The 18,329-nt window shown below is 37.9% G+C and overlaps 2 protein-coding genes across 4 annotated transcripts; one reads left to right on the top strand and one right to left on the bottom strand.

Moving 5' to 3' along the window:
• Positions 1 to 145: 145 nt before the first annotated feature.
• LOC104518576 (protein zyg-11 homolog B) lies at positions 146 to 9,436 on the top strand (the record flags this gene model as incomplete). Its single annotated transcript, XM_010171216.1, has 11 exons — positions 146 to 286; positions 1,437 to 1,613; positions 2,790 to 2,854; positions 3,546 to 3,645; positions 3,729 to 3,779; positions 4,438 to 4,599; positions 4,707 to 4,754; positions 5,339 to 5,536; positions 5,629 to 5,681; positions 6,310 to 6,407; positions 8,809 to 9,436. Coding segments are annotated over 11 exons (1,284 nt in total), but the record flags the coding sequence as incomplete, so codon positions are not given.
• A 2,649-nt stretch (positions 9,437 to 12,085) lies between these two features.
• Positions 12,086 to 17,884, bottom strand: ECHDC2 (enoyl-CoA hydratase domain containing 2). Of its 3 annotated transcripts, XM_010171214.1 has the most exons (9): positions 17,822 to 17,884; positions 17,119 to 17,206; positions 16,482 to 16,568; positions 15,188 to 15,280; positions 14,530 to 14,586; positions 13,948 to 14,135; positions 13,425 to 13,475; positions 13,064 to 13,111; positions 12,086 to 12,349 (listed from the first exon to the last, which is right to left on the bottom strand). In XM_010171214.1, exons 1-9 carry the CDS (start codon positions 17,870 to 17,872, stop codon positions 12,272 to 12,274), a joined length of 741 nt encoding a protein of 246 aa, XP_010169516.1. In that variant the 5' UTR covers positions 17,873 to 17,884; the 3' UTR covers positions 12,086 to 12,271. The 3 variants fall into 3 exon arrangements, with proteins under 3 accessions (XP_010169516.1, XP_028941606.1, XP_028941607.1); XM_029085773.1 differs by lacking the exon at positions 15,188 to 15,280; XM_029085774.1 differs by lacking the exons at positions 13,425 to 13,475; positions 15,188 to 15,280 and having other exon boundaries at positions 12,272 to 12,349.
• Positions 17,885 to 18,329: the final 445 nt, after the last annotated feature.

Genomic DNA, 18,329 nt, shown 5'->3' on the forward strand with positions numbered 1-18,329 from the left:
AAGGAAAGTAATGGCTAAAAGATAATAATTTGCTTACTGAAGGATTTGGCTACAAATATCACCACCTTTAAAACTGCAGCTTTCCAGAAAATTTTAAAAGTAAAATGATGACACTTTGAACTAAAGTCTATTTCTCTGTTCACAGGTGTCAGGAGAAGCAAATGAAACTCAGATTTCTGAAGCACTGAAGCGTTACAGTGAACGGGCGTTCTTTGTGAGAGAAGCACTCTTTCATTTATTCAGCCTGACACATGTAATGGAAAAAACAAAGCCTGAAATTTTAAAGGTAAAATAATAGTTTTGACGATTGTCGTGCATTGTTCCTTAAAAGGAGCCCATCCCCAAAACCCTGGTTTAAATTATTTTATCAGCTTTTACAGTTTTTGGTTGTGATTTTTAAGATTAAAATTGTAATGTTGGATAAAAATTAGCAACTATTTAAACAATAGTAATGTAGAACTTGCTCTGTAGCATTTTTATGTTAGGCAAAATTGATCTAGAATAATGTATCTAAAATTAGTAGTATCTAAATTAATTTTTAAATGTAATTTTGAATATGATACAAAGTTTTCTTCAGGTGCTGAATTCTGTCATTAGAACATATCTGTACTGGGTCAAATCAAAGATCTGGGTAGTCTTACTCCCCAGGTACAATAGTGCCTCCTGCTAATGCTTACAAAGCAGTGATAATAAGGAAGGCATTCAGTGATATTTCTTTCCACTGCCACTTTCCAGTATCATATCAAGTGAATAAGTATCATTAGTGTTCTCTATTGGGCTCTAACTTGGAAGATACTAGAAACTTCCTTAGAAATCGATTCTAGGCACTGGCTTTCTGTGTCTAGAACACCAGAGAAGGTTTAATTTCTTTACTGTAACCATAAAAAGAGGCATCAGTAGGACAGATGATTTTTGGTTTTGCTATCATCTTTGAAGTTGAACAAGCGACCTTGATTTTATTGTCTTCAATATCAAAATTTGGTAATCAATAATCAACAAGAAAAATATTTTTCTTGGGTAAGATCACAATCAGCATATATTACACTGCAGAAGCTCTGTCCTATCTCATTCCTCTCTGAAAGGGTTTGGTGATTTTTTTTTAATTTATTTTTTTCTTTTATCCCAGTGTGTAAAGCAAACCCTGGATCTTTCTAGGAATCTTTTGCATTCTATGCAGCATCTCCTTTGAGAGGCTGCTGCAACCACTGCAAAAGGACTTGGAGAAATAGAAGCTGTCAGCTTTGAATCACTGAGCAGAAGGAAGTGTTCCTCCTGAGAATTAAAATCACACCAGATGGGGTTTTCACTTAAGTAAAAGGGAGGCAGAAATTAGGTGCTGTGAGTCATTCTTGTGGCCTTAAACAACAGAGAATTGCTCTTGGGGTGTGTGCACAAATGTGTAAGTAACTAATGGGGGCAAAACTCTTGCATTTCAGCTTGTGGTTATTGGAATGAGAAATCACCCCCTGAACTTGCCTGTGCAGTTAGCAGCAAGTGCATGTGTCTTTAACCTGACCAAGCAGGATTTAGCAGCAGGCATGCCTGTGCGACTTCTGGCCGATGTCACTCACTTGCTCCTGAAGGCCATGGAACACTTCCCAAATCATCAACAGGTAAAAGATGACATTTCTTTGTTTTCTATTGGTTTCTCTGTCTTGTGGATCTTACAGAAGGTTTCTTTACATCTTATGATCTTAAGAGCAGCTGTAAGCAAGTACTTATACGGATGTGTTTGTGCAGGTTTTAAGTAAATGCTGTTTCCTTTTGTACTTCCTGCCTTATAGGACTGTAGTTAGTAGAGCTAGTGTTTCCATAATGTGGCTTCTTGAAAATAATTCCATGAAATTAAACTCATGAATGAAGCAGAAAATATTTTTGTATGAGTTGGTTGCAGTTAGAGGTGATCTTGCTGAGAAGGTCGTCAAACATCTCACTCCTCTAACCAAAACAGAAGAAAGATTGAAACCAAGAGGTGATGCTGATGGATATCTGACAAAATGATGATTTTTATCCTGATGGAACCGTTATCCGGACAGGATGAAGTAGAAATGCACAGTGGTTATATTGTCCTGTCGTAAACAAATCTCTCCTGACAAACTTTAGATATGTGAATAATTACTTCCTTATGATTATTCAAAGATTTGTGCTTGATAAGAATGACTGATGCATGGAAGGAACGTGCATCCTTCAGAGAGTCAGTGTGGAAATCCTTTGTCTCTAATTACTAAGCACATTTCTGAATGATCAGTACTGCAGTTGGAGTTTGAGAGTTTCATCACTGATCAAGCTACTGATAATGATGTTATGATTAATGATACAGCATGTGATATTACTGGCTTTTGGAAAAGTCTCATCTACTTGGACAGTGCTTAAATGGCATAGTGTGATTTAGGCAATTGTCACTATTGAAAACATCAGTTTTTAAGGTTAAATAATAGGAGGTAAATGAGCCCTGATTTGGTATCCCTTCCATTCATATCTATAGTTTCAGCCACAGTTCTAGATACATATTCTGTCAAATGTTTTGGTCGTTTCTAAAAGTCTTTTGTTTTTAATTTTTTCAATGTTCACATTCAACTTTAATGGGGCTTGAGTATTCAGCTGGCCCTGTGGCATTTTCAGAACTGCTTAATTCATTTTGAGGTGCATCAATTTAAATACAGGAGGGAAAGATTTGTTGTTGTTATGATTATTTTCAGTACAGCTCATGGATATGTTCAGTGATTCATAGCAAGAAAGTATTCTGAAATATGTATGTGTCTGAAGTAATTATTTTTCATTTCTTACAGCTGCAAAAGAATTGCCTTCTTTCACTATGCAGTGACAGAATCCTTCAGGATGTTCCATTTAACAGGCAAGTTTTATATGTCAGTTAAAATGAGTAGTAGCATTATAGAATACTTTTCTTTGTTGTTTAGTACTGAAATTTGCTTATGACTTCTTGGTCTTTGAAAAGTCATGGCTACCCTAGAGACTTGATGATCCTTCAGAAGGTTTGTTTTGGGTTTTAGTTTTGCTCAGTTTAAGTCATTCCAGTGTACTGAATGTGTCTGGCCTGTAGTACTTTGGGCCTGTAGTTCACAACTGTTTTGAATTCAGGTCTGAAAAAAATCCTTTGGCATAGAAGTGGTTTTTACTTCACCTAGATGGGTCTATCACTAATTGCATGCAACCGAAGTCAGGATTTCTCTGGGGAACTCTGGGGTTGCTTTTTGCAGAGATTTTTCTCCTTACACGTTTTGTCCAAATGCTTTGAAGTGCATTGGTCTGATGTTTCAGCAGGTTGTGCCAAATTTTTCTTCCTTCATTGGAAGCAATTCCTGTGCACTTTGATATATAATTAGAAGTAAGAGACCCTAAGGAAACAGCTTGAAGCTGATTGAGCCTCATGCAGTACTTGTAATTTCACTGTGTACCTTTTGATATTAGGTGTGTTTCTCCTGGTTTCTTTTGTATTGGATGCATTTATATCTGCTGTGTTGTCTGTATACATCTTTACTAAGACTTATGAGACTTATGAAAATTAAATTTATTTTAACTTCCAGGTTTGAAGCAGCCAAACTTGTTATGCAGTGGCTGTGTAATCACGAAGATCAAAACATGCAAAGGATGGCTGTAGCCATAATTTCTATTCTTGCTGCAAAGGTATGAAATTTAAACTTTGAGATGATCAGATAATGTTTCTGAAGTCTAAAAAAAACTGTTGATGTGGTTTTGTTTCTTTACAGCTTTCAACAGAGCAAACGGCTCAACTTGGCGCAGAGCTCTTCATTGTTAGGGTAAGTCAAATACTTTCCTGACAGTCAGGAATATATACCATCCTCTCTAGCTATGCATGCTAACAGTATTCCTAAAGATATAAAATAAACATAAATAGGTAGAGTTCCAAGAACACATTAACTTGTATTCATTTGAAAGTTCTTTAGGACAGAAAAGCGTAGAGAATTTGTTAGAGGTAATATCCGAGACAGTGGCAGTGAGACATAATAGTATAGATGAAAAGAAGCCAAAGTGGAAAAACTTGACACAATTAATACAAAGTAAAACAGCAAGAGATCTCTTGATTTGAAATCCATTGTATAAGACAAAAACATGCTAAAAAAAGAGAATGTTTGAAGTAAAGAGTTAGTGCTGTCAGTGTTCACATGAGGTCCAGAGTTTTACAGATGGCTTTGTGCCATCCGTAATAGTACCACATGTGTAATTATGATGAAAACAAAGGAATTCCTCTAGTGGGCAATCATGTTCAAAGGGGAGGTAAAAAGTTTAACAGCTATTTTATTTTGTAAAGTTTGACCCTAAACATGTAGATCTTTACTCTGCATATAAATGATAGGTATGCATTACCCCAGTCAATGCAGAAAGAAGCAGAGGACCTAATACATTTTTTTGATATGCAATCATAACTGGGATTTTTGGATTATTTTTTATTTCCAGCAACTTTTACAAATAGTTAAACAAAAAACAAATCAGAATCTTGTAGATACTACCCTCAAGTTCACACTGAGTGCACTTTGGAACCTCACTGATGAATCTCCAACAACATGTCGGCACTTCATTGAAAATCAAGGGCTAGAACTTTTCATGAGAGTCTTAGAGGTGAGAACAACAGTTTTGGTGGTGAATTATCAACATATGTTTACAATTAACATTGTTTCAATAATAAGCATAAATGGTTACTTATAGTTTGTTTCTTGTTTCCACAGTCTTTTCCATCTGAATCATCCATCCAACAGAAAGTTCTTGGACTTCTGGTGAGATGGACATTTTTTTTTTTAACTCCATGTTAATCTGAAAACTTGCTTAATATTTTAGTGTTCTTCTTTAATCTTTATAGTCTGCGTTATTCACAATAGACATTGTTTTAGGCTGTTTTACCAATTCTCCAAAAGCACTAGTTATATTGAAATTGGTGGTTACAGTGAACAAAAAGAGCTTTTAAGAAAGGGCAGTGAGTGAGGTTTCAGATGAGTCCAAATGCAAAAAGTAAATTGACAATCAATGGAATTCAGAACTGTGCACTGCTGAAGCCTACTGAAATTGAATGTGTTTGAGAATGTTAAAACTAGCCTTTAATTTTGTGTAATTTGCATGCTAGTGGCCTAAAATTACTTATGAGAAAACCTCTTTGTTTTGAGATAAATTCCTGCATTAGACTTGGAAAAGTTTTCAAAAGCAAAAGTAATATTTTGGTACCTGGTGGTCACCTGGATGTATGAAAATCTTGTCCTGATGTTTATACGTGTTTACTTACACAATGTAGTTCAAGTTTATATGTTTATCTCCTTCATATTATATTGCTTCTGTTCATATTTTCTCTTTTCTCCCCCCCTTCCAGAATAACATAGCTGAAGTTAAAGAACTCCATTCTGAATTAATGTGGAAGGACTTTATAGACCACATCAGTAAATTATTGCACAGTGTGGAGGTGGAAGTTAGCTACTTTGCAGCAGGGATTATTGCTCATTTGATATCTCGAGGAGAGCAGGCCTGGACATTAAGTCGCAGCCAGAGGACATCTCTCCTTGAACAGCTGGTACAGAAATAATGGTGAATTTTATCATACTCTCTTATCTTTTTTCAGTGTTTGTATTTAACAATGAGTGTTCTTGGTTCTGTATTTTGCAGCATTCTGCCATTTTGAATTGGCCAACCCCAGAATGTGAGATGGTGGCTTACAGGTAACTATTGTCTTGAGTTTGGAAAATAAACTGAACTGGGTTTAAAACTTGTTCCCAAAGGAGGGTGAACTGCTAGCCAGACATGGTTTTGTCCAGTGGAAAAACACCAGTCGGCTTAAAATATACAGTGTGTTAATTTTCCCTTTGTGACCAAAAGTTAGGGACTCTTGTTAAAAAAAAAAAAAAAGAAAAGTTGGTCTGCCTGCTTTTCTACTGAAGCTGTTCAGCTGCACGTCTAAAAGACTTAGAGGCAAAGATTAGCCAGTAAGGTTATATTGGCTAGCACTAGGTTAGCATGATCTGTCCTAAATAAAGAAGCTTGGGGTCAAAAAGTGCAATTGGATAATTGCTGTTCATCTAATCTTTATAATAATTTCCACTGTTTTTACTCCTGTTTTTTAAAGAGCAAGAGGCATCCAAATGCTCTGGTAAAAGCATACCACATATCCACTATATATGATTTTTGCTAGTAGTTGTCTTAAACATTAAAAAGCTCACTTGCTGCATCTAAAACACTAGTTTTCAAGTGTCCCTCCAAGTTAAACCTGTAGCTGAATGAGTAGACATGTGACCTCTGAAGTAATACTACCTCGTTGTAAAGAGTAGCTGTTCTTCTCTTCTTTTATAGGTCTTTCAATCCGTTTTTTCCACTACTTGGATGTTTCATGACACCTGGTGTTCAATTATGGGCAGTTTGGGCCATGCAGCACGTCTGCAGCAAAAATCGTATGTATTAAGATAATATTACCCTTTAAAAAACTTATTTCTTAGCATACTATTCACTAGCATAAAGTGGGAAAAATAATAATTCCTATGGTATTCACTCCTAATCCTCTGGAGAAACTACATTTAGGCTTTGACTAAATGAGGCAGGGAAGGAGAGTAATAATAAAGTTCTTTATACTCTTTTTATTTACTGGAATTTTACATTTAAATGCACAGTATTAATTCCAAAATGTGGACATTTGTTAAGATTAGCTACATTTTTGTCTTACACAGGTGTTTTTATTCAGAATGTAAATATTAATAATGGGCAACAAACTTATTTTAAGTTAAGAAAAATGATTGTAGCAGATAGCTACCTCTTAATGTTAGAACAGAAGTTTTAGGTAATCCTTGTCTCTAATCGCCTTTTTGCAATTACTTGCTGTGACGTGAAGGTCAGTTTCTTAATCTGTCTTTCCCATCTGCAAAATGAGAATGCCAATGTCTTGTTTATAAAATGATTTGAGACCATGTGATGAAATGCCCAAGTGCTGGGAAAGGAAGTAAATCCCCTGAGCATACCTAAGTGTAAGACTGGCTTTTAAATGTCTTTTTTTTTAATATAAACTTGTGTGATGTGAACATGTGTGTCTTCATTAACTTCTACCAGATATAAAGCAGCTTTCCTCTAAAGTATTAAAAGTATTTTCTGTGGCAGTTTTTTAATCTTCATGACAGCAGTGTATCTATGTTTGTTTATCCCTGTCCCATAAATCACTGTTTCTGCAGTGAAAAGACATCTATTCAGAACCAAACAATAATATGGCATAAAATGTAATTGCATGTAAAGTACTGTTTTCCTGCTCTTTATAGAGCTCCTGACTGTACTGAGGTACTGTTCCCAGGGTACACTGTCCAGAGATCTGTGAGGACTTTTCCCATGTTGAAGTAGGACTGTTCTGACAGAGTTTTTTTTACTGATCAGGTTCTAGATAATATTTTTTAATTAAGACCCTGTAATTCTTTGTTAATTAAATTAAAGCACTTTCTCCCCTTCTTTGTGCCTCAGCCCTCTTAACTTAGTATGATCCTATTTGTTCTATTTATTTTTAGTATTTACTTTGTGCTGCCTTAACCTCTGGGCTTTCAACATGCCACAGAGGTTTGTATTGACAGTGCTCTGTAGAATGGAGGAGAGGCTGGAAATATTTGGATGGTGTACTTCTGATTCAAGATCAAGACAGTATTCCTGAAGTTTAGTTATGATGGTAGTTGGTGCCAGAAGCTTCTGGACAAATTTGAAGAGAAACCAAATGTTTAGTAGCAAATTTAATAACCTACTCTGAGGGAAAACTTGTTTAATTGAGAAATAAGGAGATTTATTTGGGGGGAAGATCTTCAGCTTTTGGTGCTTGGCACCAAGAAGACTTTTTGTCCTGGAGAGGAGAGGCACTTTACTTTGACTTTCTTTTTCAGATGAAGGAGAAAAAATAGTCTGGAATTAATGGGATTGATTTTTCTTGTTTATTTTTTTTTCTCCTTTGCTGTTTCTCTGTATCATATCCACCTCAATGAGCTAACATAACTAAAATATTAGTAGCACTGCAGTAAATGTGATCCTCAGCTACATGCTTAATGTCAGCATTTAAACCCCTCTGGTGTTGCTTCACCAAGATGAATGGTGAACTCGGGGCCATCTGAGGTGATGCTCTGTGGATCACATGATCCTGACCTTTCTGTAACAACTTCTGAAGCGTACATGTTACGTTAAACATAAGGCTCTTTTTTTTATAGATGGTCCCCGCATGTAATAGCGCTGGAGCTAATGTAGGTGTGCTCTCAACTTTTTAAAACTGATACTGAAAGTGGAAAGTATTTTATCCCTGCAGAGGCATTCATAGCAACTTATATCGGCCACCATCAACAGTATTTGGCAAACGTTTTTGAAGGAACTAGTTCCTGTTCACTTTACAGGCCTGTACAAATGACATAATATACCTGATACTATTTTTTGGTAACTGTTCTGTACCAAGGTATTTGGTAAAAGTGATATTTTTACCTGGGTACTCATAGATACTATAGTACTTCTGATTCCCATTTCTTAAAATGTATATGTGTACACTTAAAATGCCTGCAGAGGAGGCGGGGGGGGGAGCGAGAATACTGTGCATATTACAGAGCAGTTTCCAGTCAGCTAAGACAGAGGTGGAAACAGACCAGATTGCAATCAGAGTCCTGTCCAAACAACTCTGTTGTTGTCACTTGTTAAAGTACAAATGCACTTAGGTGGACACTTTAGGGAGTGTCCTAAATGCTGCCTGGTCTGGGAGACAAAAGTGGCTTTGAATCAGTGTTTACAGTCTCTGCTACATTTACTCTAGGTAATTTTTTTTTTAATTCCCTTTTTTAAATTTTATTGCAGCTGCCAGGTACTGCAGCATGTTAATTGAAGAGGGTGGTTTACAGCACTTATACAACATCAAGGAAAACGTCCAGACTGATCCACATGTCCAAAGGATTGCTATTGCCATCCTAGATAGTCTGGAAAAACACATTATGCGTCATGGGAGACCACCTCCATGTAGAAAACAGCAACAAAATAAACCAAACTGAAAGCTGCAGGTATAGGAGTGTAAAATATTATCTCTGTAATAGTCCTTTCTGATGTGTGTGTAGTTGGAGTAACTTGTAATATAGTGGTCACCATTAAAGTGATTTGCCAATAATTGTGGTACCCAGAACCATGTACGGTACCTTTGGTGAACATCAGCTTTAATGGGAACCGCATATGCAACTTGTAAAGGGTCACTGCTTGAGCTGGTCACACCTGCGGGGTTACTGCTGGCTACAAGGAGATGGGACTTGTACAGATCAACATGCACATCTGAAAAAGACTTCTGGGAGTATCTTGTTTTGTGACTTCTGGGAGGGAGTTATTTCATCCCTATGGCTGCTCTTCACTACACTGTTTACCAGTTTGGTGTTTGAATAGAACTGTGTGTGGTTGTGAGATTCGGCACTTTTTCCAGATTAAAAGTACATTGCATGCAGGTTACAATGAGACTTGTAACTAAGGCGACCAGAATGTCCATTGTCTCATAACCCTTCTAAACACAAGTGGGGTCTTCAGCTTTCTTTTCCTTTTGCCTGCAAGCTGTGTTCTTTTGTTTTCCTTACTGCTAGAACAACACCTTTTTGTAGTTCAGCTTTCCTCAGGGAAAGGGGAAACCTGCTCAAGTAAAGCCTCCTCAGCCCTCCCTACTCTTAGTAAGGTGGGGATTGGCATTGCATCAGGGAAAGGGGAAACCTGCTCAAGTAAAGCAATAGAAACAGGATTCAAAGGAGACACAACGCTAAAACGATGAACTGAGCTTGAGATTTTAATCTTGATAATAACAAGGGGGTTTTGTTGTTTGACTACTTTTGGTTGTGTGTGATATCTTTCATTTTAGAACACTGATAGGGAAAGGAGAAGGGTCAGTAGAGCAAAATACTGACCTGCCTTCATGGTGAAGGGGATTGCGTGTCTTGATAGGAGGCGCAGAGTATTTGGTCACCTTATTTATAAGAGACTAACGATTGCTGTTTTCTGTAAATATTCTGTCAGTATTGTGCAGTGAATTATATTTCCAAGTCATCACAGTGCAAAATATCACTCAACGTTCTATGTAAGCCCCGTGTGTGTAAGCCCCTGTGTGTTTTGTGGAGTGTGAAATTTTACATAAAGATGCTAATTGTGACAACTTCTTTCTTTCTTGGCTACTTATGGGTTTCAAATGATGTGTTGAATGAAACATATTGCACAGCATACCGATGCCTGATAAAATACAAGTGACGGAAGCAAACTGCATGTCTGTTCAAATTCAGTTTTATTTTGGGTATTGTTTCTGTTTATCTGGTTAGTCTCCATATTTCCATGGCAACTGATTGATATTCAGACTTCTGTAAATATATTGGTAATGGAGTTTAAAAAGACTTATGTTTGGTAGCTCACTAGCAGGGATGGCTTCTTCATGATGACCATATTTTACTATTTTTAACTCCTTCCCTCTCCCAACTCCCATCCTTCAAATAAAAACATCACCTCTAATCTTCAATAATCTAGTTACTGTGTATTTCAGCAACTTCAGAAGGTACTGATCTAGTAATTTAATTGATGTTATGTAATGGCCTTTTGTACAAAGGTATAATTTGGCTAGCGTAATTTTGATGTCTGTTTCTGGTTATATACAGCTTTCTTGATTCAGAAAGAGATGAAATTTGTTGTAGTTTTGAATTATGAAAGTGATTTAAAAAATGAAAAAATGGCCTGCAAGCCCTTACCAGCTTCCCTTCCGCGATGTCTGCTAGGGGACTTCAGCTATGAAACTTCTGTTATATGAAATGGAACACAAAACTTGTCAAAATTGTGTTAATAGAATGAATATAAATCAATTGCTACAAGATTTTAAAATAAACATGACAACTCTCCTCACAGTACTGGTTTTTCCTAATAACAGGAGAACTTGCTGAAGCATCTTAACTAAAACTGTAGGGAAAAAAAAAAATCTAGTATTACATGCAGCACAAAATGAATGTGATACTGGCACCACTATGGTAAAGATGCCACTTCATTAAGTTCTGCAGCCAGCAAACACAGAGATTGTAAATGATTTTTCCATACCCTTCTTGGTTTGTTCCCACATGCTTCAGGCAAACAAACAGGGAGCAGAACTCTCTTAAGCTGAAAAGCATGAATGCCTACAAGGTATAAATCCACTACACTTACTTGTGTGTGCCAGTCACAGAAAGGTCTCTTCACATTCCTGTGCAGCTTCAGGAGTTCCTGCCAGGGTAGAATAATTCTGGAAGCAGATTTTAAACTCTTGTATTTCGCCTGTGACATTTGCTGTATTTTTTGTGAAGGCTGAAGATCGTGACTTTGCTTTACCTATGCAGATCTTTACCTAGGAAGCTTGTACGTATATATTCTGGTAAGGTTACCTCACCCACAGAATTGTTCAGTTAACAAGTGAAATTGTGGTTTGCTTTGAGACTATCACAGCATGAAGCGATGCCCAGTTCCAGTGTGGTAAGCCATGTTCTGTAAGTATATTTTTATTATCTATAGTATTTACTAAAAATACATTTCTCTAAATATACTAATTCACTTTTGCTTGAAAGCCCCAGCAGAGCTAAATTGTGTGGCACATCTCAGGGCTAGAGAACCTCTAACTAGAGGGAGGAAAAAAAAAAAATTCAACTTCCAGTCAGACAACAGCAGACAGGTGATGGGTGAGAGGTGACAGGTCTGAGATGTCCAGCATAGACTGATATGGTGGCTGTATGTATGTGCACAAACAGGCACTGCATTTTCTCAAGCACTGATACCAGAGATGTGAGTTGAGTTGGCTGGAGCGATGGCTCGGTGTTTGCACTATTCACAGCAGAGCTGGCATGAAACACCATTGCTCTGCGTTCATACTGCTAGTTCTGTCTCATTAGTTGGAAGAGCACTGATAGTGGGAAGCAAGTAAGTTAACTTTCTCTTCAGAGTGAATTTTTTTTCTTATTAATGCAGCATGGTTTCTGTGGGTTGGGTTTGTTGTGTTTTTTTAATTTGCTCATGGTAAGCCAAAGCTTTGCCATATTCCTTACTTGACCTCTGTTTGAGAACCATAACCACTGACTTAAGCTGTATGCTCTGTAAAAAGATCAGCTGTACAAAGTTAAATCTTTATTTGGGAATTCTTAACAGCAAAATGATCCAGTGGAGTATTCAGAAATGCAGTCCGAGGCACGGAGCTAAGTACACAGAGTGCAGTCATAAAAATAATCCCCAGAAATCCGTGGGTCCTCTTCAGTCCTTCTTTACCTTCAAAAAATCAAGGGGAAGCTCGGAAGTGCTATTTGCCAATAAACTGAGGCGGCCGTTTCTCCCTGAAGGCAGCCATCCCTTCCTGACGGTCCCTCGTGGGAATATTCTACATGTAAAAGAAAGAGAAAAAAAAAAAAGGTATGTCTTTCATTTTTCATTGACAAGGCTGATATGTTAAAGTACTGACTAACTGGGCAGTAGTGGTCTAAGATAAGACTAAGATTGCTTTTCTTTCAATGGTGCATTTCAGTCCCACCTTCCACGGTTTGCAATTAGGAAAATAGTGGGTTGTAGCATTAATCACAAGCGACATGTCTAAGATAAAGGCCATAGACTAGAGAACAATACAGGAAAACAGTTTTCCATAAACTTAATACTTTACCATCTTAAAATACACTGAGAGGCACAGCAGTTACATCGTTCCATTAGCTGAGGAAGGTGTGTGCTCTCAAAACTTGTCAGAAAGAATGACTGCACGAGGAATCTTTTTCATTTTTTTTAGAACTAAAACCCTTTGTAAAGCTCATCCTATAATTAACATATTGTTGAAGCTAAGAATATACAATGACTTTAGACAGAAAGGTATTTAAAGGAAGGACTTTGGTCTCAGGCAGGCTGAGAGAGGCAGCTATGCATGACACACCAGTTCATATTCTGAAATAGAAATCTGGAACTGCACTCGAGTGTGTTCTCAAAGCTTTGGATTTAGCTGTCAGTGTTCCCTTGTAGAGAGGAAAACAGAAGAGGACTGCTGTGAATACCCTGGCTTTAGAAAGTGTACAGGTGTTCTGTTCAGGAATGTATTCTGGAGGTAACCTACCTGGGCATAACACATCCCCTCAATAGCCATCCCTGACGCAATGTCAACCTGGGGATGAGAGGCAACGAGTGAGATTTGTGAGTTTTTTGACCTCAAAACTACTTCATAACCCTCAAATCAATAAATATTCACTCTGTATTACAACTACAGTGTTAGCATCTCCTGCAATATTAATTTTGTCTTTAAAGAAAATCTTTAAAACACCTGAAATGGTTTTAAATGCCTTGTCTAAACAAGGGTTGTAATTCATCTGCTCTAAACACTTTTACTGTAGTAATTTGTAAAATTACTGTAGTAATTTGTGAAAGCTGCCTGTCTGCTTCATTTACCTCAGTATTTAAAAAAAAAAAAGCAAACTTACCTCCATTCCTCTGTTTATTGCCAGTTTTCCCATTTTCACAGCAAATGGAGCCTTTATTAAAAAACAAAAAACAACACACACAAAAAACAAACCACAACAAACATTTAAAAATAATTCAAGCCACAGCAGTTCATAGTAGCATACTTGTTATATCATTATCCTACCTCCAAATTACCTTTTAGCCTATAGAAATTTGCATTAAGTTAATGTGTGTTTTTAAAAAACAAGTTGGCATTATCTACAGTTAACAGGTGCACACAGGGCCAGGTCTGAATGTGTCCTACAGGCCTGCATAACCGCAGCTAGGAGGTAAAACTGTCCTACGGGTTAGAGCAGCTGGGTGTTAAGGCTTGTTCCTACAGAAACTGCATTTGCAAAAAAGGCCAGACTCAAGAGACTTAAATATCAGGAATCAAGACTTTAATATTAATTTCATAGAAAGGAATTTCAATTATTTGTTTGCTCTCTCTTAAGGGAAGCAGAAACGCCTTCTTTGTATTGACCCCAGGAATACTGCACTTACCTGAGGAAGGATTTCTTTAGCCAAAGTCAGTGCTCTCTGGTAAGCTGCATCTCCCTCGTTGTTTTGTGGCACTGTGTGATTTACTAATCCCATGGAGAAGGCTTGTTGTCCATCAATCTGTCTGCCAGTGAAAATGAGTTCCTTTGCAAGACCTATTCCAACACATCTGGGCAGGCGCTGGGTTCCACCTTATGACAACAGCAAAACCACCATTTTCCATTTCTGAGAAACACCCAAAAAAGCGACCGTATTGTGTCTCCTTATATAACAAGGAGGTTTGAAAAATAAAGGGATCCTGTATTTCTTTAATAACGCCTTGCAAAATGTTGACATACTCAGCTAGTAATCTGAAAGGCTTCAGCAACCTGAGTATTTCGATAAACAGCAAACGTTGTGAAAGGACTTTCCTAAATTCACAGCAAGTCCAAGACAGGGCTTGGAACAGAACTCAATTCACAGCTCTCTTGGGTCACTGTAAAATGCTACTTCTAATTCACCTTCAAAATACTTCAGGTGCTCTAATGGCAAAATATTTACTATACAGCTGAGAAAGTAAGAGACTGAAGATGTGATGAAGGTTACCTGCTCCAGGAAGAAGGCCTCTTGTGGTCTCAATAAGGCCCATTTTAGCCGATGAAGCTATTTAAAAAATAAGGGGGGGGTTTAGTTACTTTTTGATCTGTATAACTACAAATTTTCCATACTGAACTGATTAATAAAACTACAACCTGCTGCTAACTAGAAAGTCTGAATACTACAGTGCTTAATCAACATCCACCTCAAGTCAGATGAGGGATGTGTAGTATGGCTGCTTGGTCCTAATGTAGCAACTTTATCCGGAAGAATGGTTGGGTCCATACTAGAGGAAATGTAATGGATGGAAGAATGAAAACAGAAGAAGGAAGTCTTCCAGTCCAAACTGATTTAACTAGGAAAGGTTAGATCTAAACAGAGTGCCGATCTAATGCTAATAACTATTTAATTCCACCAGTAAATAGTTTTCTGAAGGAATCCTAGTCTTGTCTAAAAATAGGCATTACTTTTTAAGCTAGAAAACTGCTTTCCCAATAGTAACTAAATGTCACAGTTTCTGGACAAATGCCTACTCATTTCCTGAACTGTCTAAGTTCCTCTCTTAGCCTCCTGGATTCCAGTAACAGTCTGCTATCATGTGTGTAAGTTCTCTTTCAAATATAGTCACCGATTACAAGAAGAATCCTATATTATGCAACACACAAACCTGCTACTCGAAGGTCACAAGCCAAGGCCAGTTCTAGTCCACCACCCAATGCGTAGCCATCTATTGCAGCAATTGTGGGTACAGGCAAGGCAGCTAGAGAAGGTAATACAGGTTATATTGTGTTGTTCCAGAAGTTCTGTTCCTGGAATTTAAATAGTTAAATTCTAAAGCTTTTAATAATTGTCAAATTCAAACTTGCTCAAGAATTTATCTTCTGCCACAAACTTTCTGACTGTCTCTAAACAGTAGAAACTGTCTTTTTGCACTTTCCCTTCTTTGTAAGGATGTAAAACATTCTTCTTACATGCAAAGAAGCATGCAAATACAAAGTACTGCAACACAAAACAGGATTAATTGTCTCCTTGCAAATTTATGTGAATATCCAGCCGCTGCAGTTAAACAGTCAAAACAAAGACACCGTTCCTAGTCACCGTTACAAAGATTAGCTTTTCTGGTGCTTTGCTTAGCCAAGGCTCCCAAACTTGGTAAACACTGTTGTCTCCTCATAGATGAGGAACCTGAGGTACCTGGAGATTGACTGCTTGATAAAATACTTATTAAAATACTTGGGGAGCTGGAGGCAGATGTGTGCTAGTTCTGTGCTGTGACTAACCCCACCCCCCACCTCCACCTGCTTCTGTAGTTTGTGAGACAGGGTCATTCTCTCTACATTGTTGTTTGTTTTTTAATTACTGCAATTTTGTTTTGTATTTCAGTCAGATTTCACTTTGGTTTTCCTCTCCAGTGAGAGCAGAATTATTCATAAATAGGGGCAGAAAATCAGTTGCAGAAATCTGTATTCCTTTCACAGAAAAAAAAAGAAAAAAGGAGGGGGGAGGGAGGGAGTTATAGGTACCAAATCCCTGACATTCAACAAATCAATTTAGCAAATCCATTCAGAGATCCAAATCCACATTCTTAGGTCACACCGTATCATGAGTGCTTCTGAGCAAAGTGGGACAACCAGCCTAGCTCATTCTGTCTAGCACGGATTACACAGAACTGTACATGGAATGCTTTGTTAGAGCAGGTATTTACTATATGCATGTGTGTGTGCTGCTCTTCATCATGGAAAAGGCAGCACTGAAATGCTTAGAGTCCTTAGAGTGGCAGCATCAAAACTGGTATTTAATTCTAATCAGATCTTTGTTTCAGGCATAAGCTGGAGCCATTTGGGAAGCTCCCCCTAAATGGGTAAGTTGCTGGGGCTAGCATCCTTCCCCTCCTGCAGCACTTCTAAATGTCTCTGTACAGGCAGTATAGCAAAAATTTCCCAACTGAGACAATCATTCACCTATTTCATCCATGAGATTTCTCAGCCTTTTAACAAAGTGTCCAACTTCTGCATCATCCATCTTTGCGCGTTCCTTTAAGTCCGCTCCTAAAGAGAGGAGAAAAAGGTTAGAATCCAGGAACAGGGAAAATACATCTGAACTGTGTTCCCTCCTGTCCCTCTCAGAGGGCAGAGCATTTCAGAAGTCTTGAAACACCATGTCCTGGTTAAGTTAGGTCAGTGGAATTTGGAGTGTGAACATTTGGGCTGGAGTAGTGGCTAGGGTGCTCCTCTGTGCCCTTCAAACAGATTTCACAGAGGAACACCAATCACTGTGTGTAAGGATGATAATCCATAAAGCTGGAAACCAAGGACTGTGATAGCAGAGGCACGTATGCTTGAAGAGGGTTACAAATGGAAAACAAACAGTACTACCCCGCAGCCTGTGCAGCCCACTCCATCACACACGTCTTCCTCACTGAAGCCAAGAGGCAGACAGGTGAAGGAGAGAACAAAGTGTTTGTTATTTGCTACACAAAAGCCAGCCTGTTTTTCTTTTAGCATGCAATTCCAACTGCTTTTCTACACAATCTGATCAGCACACAGCCCTAAGAGCCATCAAATTTTAACAACAGTTTGCAGAACCCCTGTTACTTACCAGCACAAAATACACCTTTCACTTGGCTCTTGAACACCACCACGCGAACCTTCTCATCAGAGCGGAGTTGTTCTAGAGCGCTGAACAGCTATGAGGGAGGGAGTACAAACAAGAGAAGAAAAACTTTAAGCGTATGGATGTATATAGCTAAATCATAGCAAGCTCCTAATTATGATAAAAGTTTCTTTTTTTTTCCCTGCAGGTGCCAGCAATTTCCTGGAAATCATATATGTGGAGCCCAGCAAGATCTTTCCATGACAGCCTCAGAATGACATGTTTCCCCCATCTCTTTTTTTTCTTCTTCCATTCAGAGATGAACCTTTGCTGTACCTTAAACTCCCCTTCCTGTCCAGGCATGAGCCAGACTTTCTCTAGAATGTATCAGTCTTGAACAGATCATCTGCTAAGGTCTGACAATGAGGATATTTTTGTTTTAATTATGCAAGTGAGGCAATTAACTTGCATCCAAGTTGCTAACTTAGATAACTCCAATATCTCTGTCCAGTCCACATCTGAAGGTACTGCAGTACAGACATACTATGATCTCTTTTTCTCCAGGCTGACCTGCCTTTCCCCAGTGCAGTCTCCCACTCACCTTCTGCAAGAGATTAAGTTTTTGCTTCAGATTTCCCATAACTATTCTTATTGCATTTAGTTATTGATCATGATTCCAAACATGTTGACAGGCCAGGCCCATACTCACTTCATTTACAAATACTTTTCCCAATGAATTTCTGGCGTGGGGTCGGTTCATTAGGATTTCAGCAATACCTTAGTAATAGGAGACAATTTCAGTTATACTTCATTTAATTCTCTGACACAGTAATTCAACTGGGAACAATATCAGCATATGCTGCATCTTCTCTTTCCTGAAAATGCATATAAAGTATATTCTAAAACAATCAGTTATTTTAAAAGTGGAGGTGGCAGACCATGTCTACAAAACCCAGTTATGCAGGACAACGCTAAAATTCAGTAGCACTGCGAATAATGTAAATAAGCAGACATGACATCTAAGAATATATGTCTGAGAATCACCACAAGAATGGGGAAAAAAAACAAAACCCAAATGATCCATCTCAGGTTTCTGTTTCAAAGGTTTTTATTGTACAGTTGTGCTGTGTTCGAGTATATTCCTTAACGAAGAAAACTCTCCTAATGGGATTGCTGTTTGCATGAGAATAGCACAAACTGCTCACTCTCAGTTTGCA

This window comes from Antrostomus carolinensis, unplaced genomic scaffold, assembly GCF_000700745.2.
Source record: "Antrostomus carolinensis isolate BGI_N321 unplaced genomic scaffold, ASM70074v2 scaffold14987, whole genome shotgun sequence".
NCBI classification, from domain to species: Eukaryota; Metazoa; Chordata; class Aves; order Caprimulgiformes; family Caprimulgidae; genus Antrostomus; species Antrostomus carolinensis.

Excerpts from the sequence above, each read along its gene's own strand:
- ECHDC2 (XM_010171214.1), bottom strand. The coding sequence starts at position 17,872 with ATGAACCGACCCCACGCCAGAAATTCATTGGGAAAAGTATTTGTAAAT. Across the intron at positions 17,207-17,821 it reads GAAAAGTATTTGTAAATGAA|CTGTTCAGCGCTCTAGAACA; the intron begins GTGAGTATGGGC and ends CCTCCCTCATAG. Across the intron at positions 13,112-13,424 it reads CAATAAACAGAGGAATGGAG|GTTGACATTGCGTCAGGGAT; the intron begins GTAAGTTTGCTT and ends TCTCATCCCCAG.